Source organism: Pungitius pungitius, chromosome 16 (assembly GCF_949316345.1).
Source record: "Pungitius pungitius chromosome 16, fPunPun2.1, whole genome shotgun sequence".
Taxonomy (NCBI): domain Eukaryota; kingdom Metazoa; phylum Chordata; class Actinopteri; order Perciformes; family Gasterosteidae; genus Pungitius; species Pungitius pungitius.
This window is the reverse complement of record NC_084915.1, coordinates 430,893-446,960: the sequence shown is the minus strand read 5'-3', so window position 1 is coordinate 446,960 and position 16,068 is coordinate 430,893. Positions and strand designations below refer to the sequence as shown.

The following is a 16,068-nucleotide window of genomic DNA, read 5'->3' as shown; positions in this document are numbered from 1 at the left end:
TAAGCAGTGTCCACTGGGATCCATCTTTCACAGCTTTTTTTTTGCCATTAACAATAACGAATGATGTTGCATCTTCCTGGCAATGAGAGCTTAGCATGCGTAAGGTGAAAAACATCCCTAGGAGCAGGAGCCATGACCAGTGCTTTAATCTCCATCTTGCCCCAGTAACTAAAAACAGATTCCAGCTTGACACATGGCCTCAACCTTGTGTAGAGAGCATCAATCTACTGTGAATATAAGTATATATTTGCACATTCAAGTTTGGACTGGAGAACAGTTCCGACAGCTTACGCACTTCTTTTTATTCTAAGGAACAAATATTTTGCCACAGGCTTACAGAGGGGGTGACACACAAGGGGGCTTAAAGACCCCTCATGTGTGAGTGAACTTCCTGAGTACTTTTGAATGTATTCCCCTTTAAAGTCGTGTTCCATGTGCAAACTGCCATGCATGCCATCGCTAAATATTGCTCCTCCGTTTAAAAAAAAAAGGGAAAAAAAGAAAAAATTCTCTGGATAAATTCTTGTTACATTTGTTGTCCTAGTGCTTCGCTTTTCTTTGGCTTATTTTTCATTATGTGACTGTTCCCGAGTAGTCATTTTCCCCTCCCGCCATCTCTCCCCCTGTCAGCATGGTGAAGCCCATTGTAGACAGTATCCATGTCTATGAATACATATTGATGATGCTTTGTTGCTCAGCTATGATTCTCCCCCTCTACTAACGACGTTCGGTTTCTCTCTGCAGCCACGGTGGGAAGATGGCCTCTGTGTAATGCTTATTGTTGTCTGTGCCTTGGAACTGAATGTATGTTTGTGGCAGAGATCTGTGGGGCTGCCAAGTCATATCGCTGCCTCCATGAATGGGAGGGAGGTCCGTGCAGTCATGAGCTGACTGAGAAATATACACTCAAAAACAAGAAAACATTTGTTCTGTTATTTTCAGAGAGGGATAGATTTATTTTTTTAATGATTAAACAATCTGCAAAAGTATCATCAATTCATATTCTTGCTTATATTTTGTTGAAAATATTTTTTGCCCCCATCTTTTGGACAATTATCCTCTGAAACCAACAGTGCAAGTATTTTTTTGAATGATGTATTTTCTCAAAATGTCTGATCTGCACTGTGAGGTCAACAGATGGTTTCAGGGGTCATGTAATACTTTGCTTTCCTTTTGATAAAAATTGTTTGGATCAATTTGAGCAAAATGTCTTCAATGTCCCTGAAGAGCAGGGGAATTTCAAGATGCACAATTTGATACACCATCTGGATTTATTAACATATTCTGTGAAGCACAATATTTTTTGATTTGAACATAACTGTAAGTAAATCCAGATGACGTACAAGGTTTTGCCAATAGAATTATTATTGCCGCTATTCTTCAAACCTTTATGAAGAAAACTTCTGTTAGTTTCCTCCATTGTCTCATATTGATCCTTTTGGCGTGTGCTACACCTCTTTGCTTAGCACGAGCAGTGCAGTTTGGAGGTTGCGTGGGTTTCTGGCTCTGTTGCACTCCGTAGTGCAGGCACACAGTCCACTGAGCATGTTTGGACCGGAGTTACCCGTCTTCCCCTCTCTCTGCTCTTCATCCAGAAAACATCGAGGTGCGCCGAGTGCCCTTTCGGGGTCTGAGAGGATTGATGCACTGAGATACCAACGTATTAAGAAGGCCAAGAAGATGATGATGAACAACAATAACTCCAAGTCCAGAAAGAAAGCAGGTGTGAAATCCTTTTACACAGAGATCATATTTTAAATTGCAATGTCACAATGACCACAGGTAAAAATCTTTTTTTGCTTTTAGATAGATGCATTCATATGCCTTTTGTGACCTATGAAGGATGTTTCTATGGTTTTTTGTTCATTTTGGTAAACTCTTTCAAGACTTTGTAAAAACGTTGTCAAGCAGTGTTAACATTTTAGTTTTCCAGTAATTATTATAATTCCATAAACTTGGATGGCTCACAGGGGACAGTTTTAAAGAAAGATGAGGTTTTCTTCAAGTTCTGAATGTCTGTATTTCTCATATAACACAATAGCTCCTTTCATTAGACCACCCTGCTTCGTAGATGCCCACCTATGAGCCACTGTCAACCACATTTGCTGTTAAGACATCAAACCACTTCTGAACTGAACTTGTGCTAAATTGGAAGAGTGACGCTACAGAGGAAGGCAGGACTCCTTCTTAGTGTTCGTATTAACTAGAGCACACAATGGAACAGTCTAGCGTTTGTATGGTTGTGCATCACTAAAACGCTGTCAGTCACGACAGTGTGGTTAATGTGCAGAATTGCCAGTAAAATATTGGCACCAATATTGGCTTAGACCCTACCTGTTATCTCCCCCCCACCCTCCAGGTGTCACCACCTCTCAGACCCAGCAGGCCTACACCTCTCAGGTACACCAGCCCGAAGAAGCTCTCTACTTCCGCAAGAAGAAGAAGCGGCCCATCCTCAACGACCCTTACACGCGCTTTTCTGCTCTGCTGTACCGCCGCCCACCCCGAGAGGACCAGAAGGCTATTCTGGCCAGCATGGACAACATAGACCTGGACCACGCCACGCTCCTCTGAAAGCCCTTAATATCAAGGTTACAATCATGCAATATGCCCTCATTCCAAGAACAACACTTGCAACATACCATACAGTAAATACAAACAAGATGTTTGCAATGTATTGTCTACAAATGGGGTGAGCACTACATTTCAGTTCTCAGATTTAGTACAAATCTATCGCTCAGTTCAATCTGCACTAGCAAGCATTCTGGCATGTTCCATCTGTGCGGACAGTACAGTGATGAGTGATTGTGCGCACACAAAAGTGCATTGGTACTTTTAAAGTTAAAAAAAAGATCTTTGTGCGCTAAAATCTAGAGGGAGTCCCTTCAAATATACATTTCAAATGAAAACGACAGCTTTTCACAAGTTTTACTCCAGTGCAAAAAGATCAATTCAAAAAGTAGCGATACATTCATGCAAACCAAACCAAACCAGTTTTCCCTCGTCAGTGTTACAGTTTCATTTTTAAATCCAGACTTAGATCATGGTTCTTTTTTTTTTGACCCCCGCAACAAAAAAACTATCCTTGCAGGTCTCCGTTTACAGCCGCTTCAAGCAACGTCTCCTTTGTGGAGAGAAACCTGCCTCACAAATGTGGACGTTCTCACTTCCTAACGATTATACCTCAGAGCACAGGGCACGAGACCACGTGACCACCAGAGCAGCCAGCAGAACAACCAAGCCTTTCTCCATCTCTGTGTTCCACTGGCCTTCCTTACAGTATAGTGACATGTTAAAGCTCTGTTCCCTTCCGTTGTTTTTTTAGATGTGAATAGGTTGAGTTCATTCAGTTCATTTAGCTTGCATGAGGATGATTTGGTCACATCTTAACACAAAATGACTTCACTCAGCCAACTGAAGGAATTCTCTTGACTCTCACTATATTCCATTTCTTTGTCATTTAACAAGCACTTAACCGTACATTTGCATTCCACTCACTAATGATGAACCACTAAAGCGCTGATTCAACTACTTTCAGTTACTCTATATAACTTCTCATATATCATGTAATTGTTTGCACTGGAGCAAAACCTTCTCTATTTTACTTCCAATGTGTGTCTGCTTCTTTACATCGCCAGTTCTTCTACTTTAGGAAGTGTAGAGGGTTCAGAAATACCTATAGTTATGCCAAAAACAATTAAATTTAAAAAAAAAACGTACATAGTGGAGGGTAAGATTGTGTGCCATAGTATACTATAGTATTTTCTTCATGCATATAAAGAGGGCATGACAAACAGTAACTTTGTTTGGCCTTAATTGAGCTTCTGGTTGGTTGCCTGCTTCACTTTTTATTTATAATCAATTCTTTTTATAATTCTATTTGTTTGTGCGTGCTCTTTGTATTCTGTCTCTTTATGGGCTTGTCATTCTCAATGCTGAGGGTGAACTCACCCGTTAACAACTTGGTTTGTGAAAGTTTTACTTTCAGTTTGAAGCTTCCAGTACTGAGATGATTCAACTTTTCAAACTGACATGAAAATGTGGACACCTGGGGGCTGTTTTTCTTGGATGAGTGTGGGAAGTGCCATAACATCAAAAATGTAACTGTATCACCCATTGCACACGTTCAGCTCATTCATATTTTAGATTTAACAGAGAGAGGTTGTATACTGTAACAGTTTTACTGCTGTTTTTTAAATTGTGTTGTTAAAGGTGCTCAGATTTTTCAGAAATTGAATTCATAACATATCTCGGGTTTCTGTACTTCTGAAATGTGTCCTGAGTAGCATCGCTCATAGTTATGTTCGAGGAATTTGTAAGCATCTTTTTCTTTAATTCTTTTGACTTTTGTCAACTACATCATAGTCCAATTCTCCATAAGTAAACACGGTTGCTTGATTAAGATATTTCCACAATGAATGTCTGCAAAATGAGAGTCGTGAAACTATTAAAGAGAAGCTGACTTCTCATCTAATATTAGATATTTTAAGTGCAGGAGAAGTGTAGAAAAGATATGATAAAATCTATTTACATAAAATGATCTCACATACAACGGAATCAAGTTAATAAAGTCATCATGCACACACATTGGGGTTATTTTATCAGTTACAAAAAATGAGCAGTTTTAGTAAAGAAGCTAGTGCCTTTATGATGGAATTATGATGTCTACAACAGTCGGAGCATTTGGTGGCTAACAGAAAAGAATGTGTCAATATAATGCACTTATTGTGGAAATAACTTTTATTTTATTACATCTAATGTTGACAGGTCATCGCAGGGCGCTGAGCGGTTGTATCAAACACTTGTTGCTAATGGTGCTAAGCGAGCCGCGTATGTGCAACGCCATACCGGTGAGTATATATATTAATGATTACAAATGCCACTTCCAAGACCCGGTGTTAGAAGGCACTTGTTGGAGAAATACGGTGGGATTTAGAAATCACTCCGAATGGGGCCTCTTCCTCTATAAAACCCTTTATTTATAGTAAATCAACCATGATATCGCAGGCACTTTACTGCAAACTGTTCCCCAAGACAAACATTGCTGAATTATCTCAAAGCAGTCTCCTATGATTTTCTACCAAAGATGGAACGTTTTAGGATGGGATCAATACTAATCCGGGGTTTAAATCATGGCTTTAAAACAAAAACAACAAATGTTTTGTCTGTTCGTCAGCTTCTATTGTACATTCTGTACTGCACCAGCCTATTCTTACAATATACACACCAATAACATTGCTTTTTTCTGGGTGAGGAATTCACTTTGTATCCCTAAAATCGGTGGCACTCCTTCCACGTAACACTGACCCGACTGTTCCTGGTTCTAATTACTGCATCTTGGTAAGACTGGCAGATGAGAAAAACACTGAAAGATGTGGAGAAAATACCTAAATATACATTGTATTAATCATGGAAATGTGTAGATACAATGAATCTATATATTGTAAAATGGAAAGAAAAATATAATGAATAGAATATTTTACTTAAATTGCGCAATAATATGCATGCAATCAATCTGAAACATATACCCATTCATTTTTATTTGAATGTATTAGTTATTATGTGGATATATGGAAATAATCGAGGTAAGCATCTACATCCCCTCAAATGCAAAGTAAAAAACGAACCCATTTAAAGGCCTGAAATGTGCATAGTGAGGGTTCAGTGGGATCATTTTAACCCGGCTGAGCTCAGCGTAGAAGTACTGTATACCTCTTAATATGCCACTGTGAAATATGTACATAGTGTACAGTATAGTGAAAGATATTACATGGTAACAGTTGAATGCTACTAACAACAATGGGAGTTAAAGAAATGAACCCCGGGAGTTTATTTAAGTGCTGCTGAACATGTTTGGGCTCATTACAAAACTCTAAATAAATACATTTTGAATTCACTAAAAAATGACGTCCCCAGTTAACAACTCACATAAAGACAATTTATGTAGATTTCTCAGATGTTCAGTTAACATAATAAACAAGGCGCGGTCTAATGGTCACTATTGGTGTATTCAGGAGAAATCTAGGCACCAATGGAAAGACTAGTAAAATAAACATGTGTGTATATTGGACTTTTTCTTCCCACTCGTCTGAAAAAAAGAAGCAAAATAGAGCAATATGTGTAAAACAATTGTAACTGGCAGTTTCTCCCCTTTAAAAAAGCATCACGATGCAACAAACAACATACATTTAGTGGAACAGCTAGAATTGATTTAAGATAATTTGGTAATTGGAACGTGTAGAGTTGCTCCTTTACTACTTCTGTGATGACAATTAATTTGATTGATATTTTTATAACACATGCTAGGTGAAGAAAACCAAGTCCAGTCCAGTTGCGCAACTACATTGTGACTTGTGTAAAGTCCAGTGCATAGATGTAAACTTCTATGTGAAATATTAGGTTAGAATGACGACGGACTACGTGCCGTAATGAGGGGTTTCTTTGAGTCACGCATGTGTACAGTAGCTTTGACATTAGAGTGACGTGGACAGCAATGTACTACTGCACACGACTCTTAAATAGCTTACAAACAGTCAGGATTATTAAGAATATCTCAGTACTGTATCTCTCTTGACTCCTGAACCAGACATTGTGCTCTGGCTTCACATCCTGTACCATGCATCTAGAGAGGGACTTCGGAGCAGGAAGGATCTTTGGTGCAGCACAGGTTGTTCTGTTGTAGATGCATTGTAACCCGATAGTCCCCCTTTAATGCACCTCATTGCATCTTATATCTAAAACATGCAACTAATTGTTGTAAATTTGACTTTAATCATCATATCACTGAGATCCATGGGATTTCTGTAAATATATTGACACTCACAGAGCTGACATACTTACAATGTTATTGATCTAATAGCATAAGTCACAAGTTTCAACGTCCTTCTGCACAGACTTGTAAAATCAATTGATAACAATAAATTACCTGACATTCACAAAAGGATCATGACCGTGATCTAATCTAAATCTGAAATGATACAGCAGGAGAATTGTTATGATGTATCTTTCCTCCTCATTTGAGGCGTCACAAATTTGAGATTTAACGACCACAAACATTTTGTTACTCTTTGTAAATAATATTTCAAATAAGCTTTACTTGTCATATATCTATTTTTTGTAGAAGAAAATATGATGCACATTCAACCCTATTTAAGACTCAGTGGGAACTGAGTACTATCCCTCAGTGACACAATATAAAACGGTGCAACAGACCCATCACTATCTTCTAAATGCTAGAATTTAGTTCAAGAATTTAATACCATAAAGGCAGGAAATATAAATAGATATAAATATATTGTCATTGTACAAAAATGGTTATATGAATATATATATATATATATATATATATATTTGTATATGTATATATATATATATATTAGGGGACAGTACTTGTTTTCAAGAATGTATAAGTCTATATTCTATTATTTTTATATCCATTTGTTGCTCTTTATTGTAGCAAATACACAAAGTAGAGAAAATGGGTCTCAGTTTTTTAGCTCGTGTGCAAAACAAAAGAGAATGGTGCACCACCAACATTGTCACTGTACTGTACATCTGACGTGTGTCACACAGAGAAGGACACGGCAAACTAGCTATCAGCAATGTCCATTTGGTGTGAATAGAAAATGTAATTGTTGTATATGTGTGGGCCACCTTACCTTTACTACCTAACTATATACATATATTTTCCACCAGGTTAGCTTCTGTGTTTACACCTGTATGTTTTTTTTGTTTTACTTGGACTGAAAGAACGGCGAGACTCTCTTTCCCGACTATGGTGCTCCTTTGCGCCGTGTACCACAGCAGAGCACACAAACATTGTGTCATTTACGGATAGAAACAGTATGTGCGTGACAGGGCGCAGTGCTTCATGCGGCCGCTTCGAACTGATGTGAAGGAAGGGTTCACCTTGTGCTCAGAAGTGGAGGCAGAGCGTTGCAGCAGCTGTTAAACGTTTCTCCGAGACTTTCAATTCAGTGCTGTACATTGCCAAAAAGAAACATGTGATATACATTCTCACAACTGGTGCTATTTTAACACATCTGTGGTGCTTTTTTTAAGTTGGATGTTTCCTTGCTTCAGACGAAATGTAGCTGTACAATCCTGTACTGTACTGTAAGTTTGTTGTCAGTCAGTGTTGGAATTGAGATGGTTTGCATTGAGTGCTCGCTGTTTCAGGGAAACAAAGATAAATGAACGACTAATTAAAAAGCAAAGAAAATGAGCGGATCACTCAAATCCACATGTCCTAACATTTTCTTTTGCCGGGGGTTTAGTTTACAAGTCTCTTTTTTTCAAAGTCTGATGTATTGGTGGCTGCCAATTGTATCCATGCATTGTGTTTGGTGCTGAGTGAACAGGTATGCTCACAATCACTTTTGATATTTCTTCATAGACATTCAGTTTTACTGACTCTCTAGTCTTTCTCTATCAGGTCCGGTAGACATACCACCATACCCTGCAGGTGCCCTTTCCCTTCACAGAATAAGCAGCATCAACATCTAGTTGTCCTGTGACGCAGCAGCTACACAAGCAACCACTGGGTGGAGGTGGTTGCTTCTTCGGAGACCTGTAGTGATACTATCTTTGAAAACCGGAAGAAGCATTGAAATCTTGTCTCATCAGGATGTTTAAAAGTAGTTAACACTCACCCTTTTTCGAGCGACTTTAAATGACAAGCGTCATGTTTTTTAAGTTACATGTTATATTCATCACAAAATGCAATACAAGCGGAAGAAGAACAAGGGAGTTGTCTACTCTTAATTGTTTCCTATAGTCTTCCTCGGATATGTAGTACTGGTTTGAGTTACAGACTTTATTTTTATTTCAGGACCCTGTGGAAAGGAGTGTATTCTGTTAGTTACAGGTGTAGACAACTCAGTACCTCAAATTGTCTCTTCATGGAAATCTTCAGTCCAGATATGTAACTATTTGTTTTTTATTCTTGTATTTTTTATTTGTTTTTTATGTTGACCATCTTGGATAAGTCAGTGCTCATGAAGCTTTTTATATTTGTTGGCACACACTAATAAGAATGTATGGCTAATGTAATTCCTGCTCACTCCCACTCTTTCTAAAAAGTAAGCTTTTCAAGCAAACTGTGTTTTTTTTGTATTTCAAATGTCTTGGTATGCTTGTTGTAGTTGTATATTCACAATGGTGTATATTACATCAGTTTTTATTTATTAAAATGTTTAAATTTTCTAAGATGACTGTTCTTGTTGTTGAGCAAAGTCTCCTTATTCTTTTAAAGATGCAGAGAGGTATTTACTCTACTCAACACATGTGAGTAATGGTATTGCACACAGAAAATACCAGATACATGGGTCAACCTTTTCAGTGCCTTAGAGTACCTCTTGTGGAAAAGTTGAAGGCACCATGTTATAATGAAGAAGTATCCAGATTGGATGCCTGAGGGAACATACTCATAAGAGCTTCTACGGTTTGTGTTAAAAAAAATGCCATTTGGAAAACAGACATTTTTTAAAAACTAAATCTTAATCAAAAAAGAAAAGAAAATGTAAGTGTAACATATTGTTGACTATTAGCCTTGAGTTGTGCAATGTAGATAAGATCTGTTAACAAAAGTAATATTCAGCTATTGATGATAATGATGATGATGATTGCAGTAATCAAAACAAGCAGTGCATGTTTTTCTGTGAGTTCTTGGCTTAACTGAAGAAGCGCTCATCGAATCTACTTCTCACGCGGTTGGGGTTTTGCCAGGGATCCCCGCCTTGTGCAGCCTCCAGAGCTCTGTAATCAAACATGTAGGCAGACTCATTAACTGCTCCTCAATTCTGCTGCTAGAACTGCCAAATTTATTTTCAAATTACTATTTGATTTAAGTACAAAACAAAGAATCACCTCATGCATTGTTGCATGAATGCAGATTTCAAACAATCATTCATTAAAGTATATCTCTAAACCGGAATAATAGGAAACAAGTAAATATTCTTTGCGTTTGAATATAGGTGAGTTGCGAAGGAAACCATTTTGCTTAAGAGCAGATTTAACAGGAGCTTTTTCAGTTAACTAGACAAGGCCGAATGTATCCACTTGCAGAGCAGCTACAGTAGCTTTAACAGAGTTCAAGGTCTGGACCTGCAATGTGAATACACATTCCATTAAAAAGTATTAAAACATTACGTTTATTTATTCATACAAATAAACTATGTGTCAAAATGAAATTGGGAAAAACTACATCTACCACAATGCCCCGCTGACGGTGACGTTGGGGTAACACCTCCCACTGTGATTGGCTGACAGGTTTTGATCCTCCTGCTGAATGTGTGAAGGTGAAGTTGGTGCAAGTGTGTGAACCCCACACTCCAGAATGTCATCTAGTGGACTTTTGACCATGCGCACGCAACTTTGTAAACGCCTGGTAAGGGATACCGTGTACCAATGTTGTGTTGTGGTTCGTATGTTTCATTGTGATTTTAATGTTAATGCTGTGCAAACCACCGGGGCCTTGGAGAAACAAGGCCCCGGTGGTTTGCTCGCGGCAGCCCGGCTAACCTTTCTGTGTTGTCCTTGACCAAAGGAATCAAGCGGCTCGAACACACATGGAAGCTCCCATAGCCCCGTTTCTATAAAAAACGTATCAACAATTGAACCACATTAGCGAGTTTAACTGACAGCATTCTGAAAGTCCAAAGGGGTCTTAGCTGTGGGGGGCTACGGGGTGACGTCGCTCATTCGGCGTCCTTAGCCCGTGTTCCGGTGTTAAGTCCCTCAAAAACCAGGAGGCGCGTAACACCGGCGTTGTACTTGGTGCTAGCTAACGCCAGCTCTTGTTGTTAGCATAGCTGCGTATTCCTGCTTGAGTTCAAACGGAGTTCAGCTCCTAACCCCATGTGTCATACAGCAGACTGAATATGGAAACACTTACTTGACCTCTCATCACAGGCTCATAAGTACCTCTCTAGAACCTACACGTCTCGCCCGTCGCTCAATGTAAGTACAATAGCTTTTATAACTTGGTCACATTTAAACGCGTGGGCCTCACACTCGTAACGCTCGTGTTACGGGCGGCTTGCAGGATGTCGTCATCGTTAGTGCAGTCCGCACTCCGATGGGCTCCTTCAGAGGCAGCTTGGCAGCGGTGCCCGCCACCAGACTGGGCTCCATCGCCATAAAGGGAGCCGTAGACAAGGCAGGTGTGTTCTGATGCTTCACTTCGTCTGGAGAAACCTGTTCTTTCTATTAAGCCTTGAGGTAACATCAGCTGATCATCCTCATGCCTGGCTGGGGTTATTACCTGATGTGACGGATCAGCTGTATGCATAAGCAGGTGGAGTGCTGCATCAAAGGGAAGATTGCTGGGTGTACATTCATTTGTTTGGTTTGTAGGAATTGCTCCAGAGGAGGTGAAGGAAGTCTACATGGGCAACGTGCTTCAGGCAGGAGAAGGGCAGGCCCCCACAAGACAAGCCTTGCTTGGAGCAGGTATTGCCCTCATTCTACAAACTTCCATTGCAACAATAAATTGATGTCCAAAAACATCTGTGGGAATCGGAGAGGATTGCACTTAAAGCAGCATTGTCATGTCGTTCACCTGCTGGACTTGGGCAATAATACATTAGTATTTATTGTCTCTCAATGAACATATGATAGAATACAAGTTGGAGGTATTGAAATTGATAATCCAAGGACGTACTGACTAAGATTTCCCTATTAATCCTGTTGCTCTAGAATTCTTAACAAAATGTTCCATTCTTTCCATGTGGGGCAGCACAGTGGTATAAATGGTGAAAAGAAGTTTGGAAGCTAATGTGACAATAGCTTTGGTAGATGGTTCACTCTGAAATAATATAGTACCATCTTGATGATGCAGATTCCCAGTGCCAGACTGACACGTAAATGCACAACTAAATGAAGGGAAAGATGCTATTTTTTTATTTTTAATCCATCATTCTTTTCCAATGTTGTTTGTTACCTTCAGGCTTGACCCTCAGCACTCCAGCAACCACCATCAACAAAGTCTGTGCCTCTGGGATGAAGGCCATCATGATGGCATCTCAGAGTCTAATGTGTGGACACCAGGTAGTATTAGCATTGCATACTCTCTTCTGCTCGCTCATGTGATTTTTTTATTTTCTTCTTGCGCCACAGGATTACATACAAAGGCTATGCACAGACGCAATAAGACTGGAATGCTGCAAATGTGCATTTGTCGCGTAACTTTGCAGCAAAGTTGCACAAATTCGGGTTAAACGGCCGAAGTCTTCAACTTCGGCAACTCTATCAGCATTGAGAACAATTAATAGTAACATTGTCTGTCTGCGTGTACCCCGAGCTGTACAATACATCCCTGTACCTATTTTATCACCGTTCCAGGAAGACCTCGCCCTTTTAACAAACTGCGTACAACCACCATTTGTTGTGTTTAGTGTGAATGAGGGAATTCATGTGAATTGACCAGAAATTATACTCCAAAAGTAGCTGGAGTGTTTAGCGCGTTTGAGGCGATGCAGAATAGTCCATAACACATCGTAGACTAAAAGTCTGAGAGATCAAGGTTGTAACCATGGTTTAGATATTGGTGGGGGTCCAAATGAATATCTTTCTCCATTTTTTTTAAAGCTGGTTTTGGGCTGGTGTAGTGTAGCAGTGATCCAGGGTGTTCTGGTCGGGCATTTAATACATTTTTTGAACTTAGGAAGTCCATGGCTGAGGTTTCCCTTGTTAAAGTTCCCAAAGACAATAACCAAGGAGTCCAGGTTGGTCTGCTCCACACGCAGGGTTTGCAGTTAATGATAAAAGATTCCACATCAGGACAACAGTGTTGGAGTAGAAGCAGATTCCTCCACCATTCGTCTTGCGGTCCTCTCTGAGCAGCTTGAAGCCCACCAGCTGGATCACGGAGTCCGGTATGGATCCACAGAGCCAGGTCTCCATGAAGCACAAGACGGAGGACGTAGAAAAGTCTCTGTCTCTTCTCACCAGCATCTGAAGTCGGTCCAGTTTGTTGGGACCGATCTATGGACAGGGTTCATAAGAGGAGAACATTTATATTTTACATATTTTCTGCTGTATATTGGGGGGGGCAGATTGGTACTTTCTCAATATTGAGGGGGGGGGGGGGGGGGGGGCACGACCCTCCCAATGGATACGTGGTGAAGCCTATGGCTGTAATTAATGAATCCTTTCAAACCCAGGACTCAGAGGAAGTGAACTTCTAATGGCAATAAAACGTGGATGTGGCTGTCTCTGTGATCGCAGGACGTGATGGTGGCAGGAGGCATGGAGAGCATGTCCAACGTACCTTATGTGATGTCCAGAGATACCCCAACCTATGGCGGAGTTAGGATGGAAGACATCATTGTCAAGGATGGCCTCACTGATGTCTACAACAAATTCCACATGGTAAACCACATGTCAATCTCCTGATACCAACATGCTATATATTCAAATGCTTTTGGTCATAGCTTTTCAATACATTAGACCAGTGTTTCTCAACTGGTGGGTCGCGGACCCATTTGTAGTGGGTCGCGGTAAAAAAAAAAGTCTAAAAAAAAATTTGGTTGGTTTCGTACTGATGTGTTTAGACTTTTTTTTTTTATTTTGCGCTCTCATACAGGGCAACTGTGCAGAGAACACAGCAAAGAACAGCAGCATCAGCAGGGAGGAGCAGGACGCACACGCCATCAGCTCGTACAGCCGCAGCAAAGCGGCGTACGAGTCCGGCGTGCTGGCCAGGGAGATCGTGCCAGTTAGCATTCCCCAGAGAGGTACTGGGTCGAAGCCGGGGGACCTGGGTCGTTTAGTAAATATAGCCAAGCCTATCTGATGTGGATATTGTTCTGCAGGCAAACCTGATTTGGTTGTGTCCGAGGATGAAGAGTGGAGGCGGGTCGACTTCAGCAAAGTTCCCAAACTGAAGGCAGTGTTCCAGAAAGAGAATGGTAATGATGCTGTTGTCATTACTTGCATTGATTTTGCATATTTTGAATTGAAAGTGATAAATTTACAGATTCCTCCACCCTTACTCAAAATGGTCAGTGTTTCCCCTAGGTTTCAGACTCTGTGGGGGCCGATGATGGGCGGGAGGGAGGGGTCATTTTGGGCGCTCTTTGTCCACTATTGCGATTTTTTTCTTTTTCACAGTAAAATAATAATTGTAATTGTTATTTTTATGTAAAGATCTTTCATTGAATGTAAATTTGTCGTCCCCTTCTCATCAGGCACAGTGACGGCGGCCAATGCCAGCACACTGAACGATGGGGCAGCTGCTCTCGTTTTAATGACTGCAGATGCTGCGAAGAGACTCAACGTCACGCCACTGGCAAGGATTGTTTGTAAGAAATACCTGGCTGTATTTATCAAGTTAAAATATAACGGCCATTTGGTTAATGTTTGCGGTTACCACTCCTTTAAACATGACCTTTTTATTTGTATTTATATTTATTTGCAAAATTGATATGTAATGTTTTGGGGTTTTTTTGCATAGCTTTTGCTGATGCTGCTGTCGCACCCATTGATTTCCCCATTGCTCCTGCATTCGCTGTACCAAAGGTGAGTACATGTCGCTTCTAGTGATCCTTGAATATTGGGTCGAATATATTTGTATATACATACATGTTGACTGAATACATGTACTGACTTGTCTGATTCAAAACTTTTTGAAGGCCAGTTCTGTTATAACATCCTGCGGTTTTCACCCATTGTGTGTGTGCGCGTGTGCGTGCGTGTGTGTGTGTGTGTGTGCGTGTGTGTGTGTGTGTGTGCACGCGCTTGTGCGTGTGTGTGTGTGTGTGTGTGCGTGTGTGTGTGTGTGTGTGCACGCGCTTGTGCGTGTGTGTGTGTGTCTGTGTGTGTGTGTGTCAGGTCCTGGATGCAGCAGGGTTGAAGAAGGATGACATCGCCATGTGGGAGATCAACGAGGCGTTCAGCGTGGTTGTTCTGGCCAACATCAAGATGTTGGACATTGACCCTGAGAAAGTCAACGTGAACGGGGGTGCCGTGTCACTGGGACACCCCATTGGGTAAGCAGCTGAGAGACACTCACACGGACTGTCTGGGAGTCACCTTGGATGAGGAGAAGAAAACTCTAGCTGCGAAAGGTGTAATGTTTCCACATCCAAAGGAATGAGAATAATTCTTTCTCCTTTGGATGTGGAAATGGATCCAGTCTAGTAAGAGACAAGTTTGGACAAATTATCTAAAAAGCAGCCTCTTACAAAAGAAAATTATATTGGAGGTCTATTAAAACTTCTCACCTAAGTAAGTAGTTTTTTTTTTCTTTTTCTTTTTTTCAGGATAGGGAAATACCATTTTCCACTTGTACTAAACTCTAAGGGCTAAACTTGCATATCATTATCATTTAGCCGCAATTCTTTTTTGCTTCATTATTACCGTAAGCTAAGTTTTTCAGTGCAAATTGTCAATGCAACATATAGATGTGTGTATTCAGACAAGGTTCTGATCACTGATGATGTATTTTCAGGATGTCTGGGGCGAGGATCGTGGGCCACATGGTGCACAGCCTGAAGTCTGGCCAATACGGACTGGCAGGCATCTGCAATGGAGGAGGTGGAGCGTCATCTATTCTGATCCAGAAAATGTAGAAAAGTGGATGTAGGAACTTGTGTCTCTGTGAAACGCTCTCTTGTGTTCACTAGCTGCCGTCTCCAAAGGCTCTGGCATCTGTCCACTCCCCTTCTTTCTGTGAACAATGCTTCTGTTACACCTCCATGCCAGTGACCCTGCCTAGGCAGCAAAGTGGGACCGGATACGTGGCACGTGACGTCACAACGCCAGCGTTCAAAACACTCCTTTTGTTTGATAAAACAAAATGTATTTCTGATTTGAAATGGTTACATAAATAGTTTTTATGAAACCACATTTGTGTTATTAATCTATTTGTTGTTACAAAGTTTTGTTTTTAATTTAGAAATTGTTTTACTACAGTAACCTATAGTTGGCTAATAATTACCATTACTGTACCTCTTAACGCATTGGAAATTGACTCTAAAATATAATAAAACTTATCCCAAACATTATCTAATATTGATATATTTTATATTGATATAATATTGATTGAGCTTTTTCCCCATATCAATT

General features: G+C 40.3%; 2 protein-coding genes across 7 annotated transcripts in view; both read left to right on the top strand.

Moving 5' to 3' along the window:
* LOC119206980 (protein turtle homolog B-like) overlaps positions 1–7,810 on the top strand; it is an 85,402-nt gene extending 77,592 nt beyond the window's left edge. For 4 of the 5 annotated variants that reach the window (XM_062558147.1, XM_062558145.1, XM_062558146.1 and 1 more), the window contains 2 exons: positions 1,596–1,723; positions 2,360–7,810. In XM_062558147.1, the coding sequence (XP_062414131.1) occupies positions 1,596–1,723; positions 2,360–2,574 (343 nt within the window). In that variant the 3' untranslated portion in view covers positions 2,575–7,810. Of the gene's footprint in view, positions 1–1,595; positions 1,724–2,359 lie in introns of those variants that run through there. The other variant, XM_062558148.1, reaches the window with a different exon arrangement.
* Positions 7,811–10,236: 2,426 nt separating this feature from the next.
* LOC134102859 (acetyl-CoA acetyltransferase, mitochondrial) overlaps positions 10,237–16,068 on the top strand; it is a 410,737-nt gene continuing 404,905 nt past the window's right edge. Inside the window, exons 1-12 of one of the 2 annotated variants that reach the window (XM_062558149.1) lie at positions 10,237–10,387; positions 10,912–10,959; positions 11,045–11,162; positions 11,356–11,451; positions 11,948–12,048; positions 13,228–13,371; positions 13,586–13,736; positions 13,815–13,910; positions 14,190–14,303; positions 14,456–14,520; positions 14,833–14,990; positions 15,452–16,007. In XM_062558149.1, coding sequence (XP_062414133.1) covers positions 10,337–10,387; positions 10,912–10,959; positions 11,045–11,162; positions 11,356–11,451; positions 11,948–12,048; positions 13,228–13,371; positions 13,586–13,736; positions 13,815–13,910; positions 14,190–14,303; positions 14,456–14,520; positions 14,833–14,990; positions 15,452–15,572 — 1,263 coding nt within the window. In that variant the 5' untranslated portion in view covers positions 10,237–10,336 and the 3' untranslated portion in view covers positions 15,573–16,007. Of the gene's footprint in view, positions 10,388–10,911; positions 10,960–11,044; positions 11,163–11,355; positions 11,452–11,947; positions 12,049–13,227; positions 13,372–13,585; positions 13,737–13,814; positions 13,911–14,189; positions 14,304–14,455; positions 14,521–14,832; positions 14,991–15,451; positions 16,008–16,068 lie in introns of those variants that run through there. The other variant, XM_062558150.1, reaches the window with a different exon arrangement.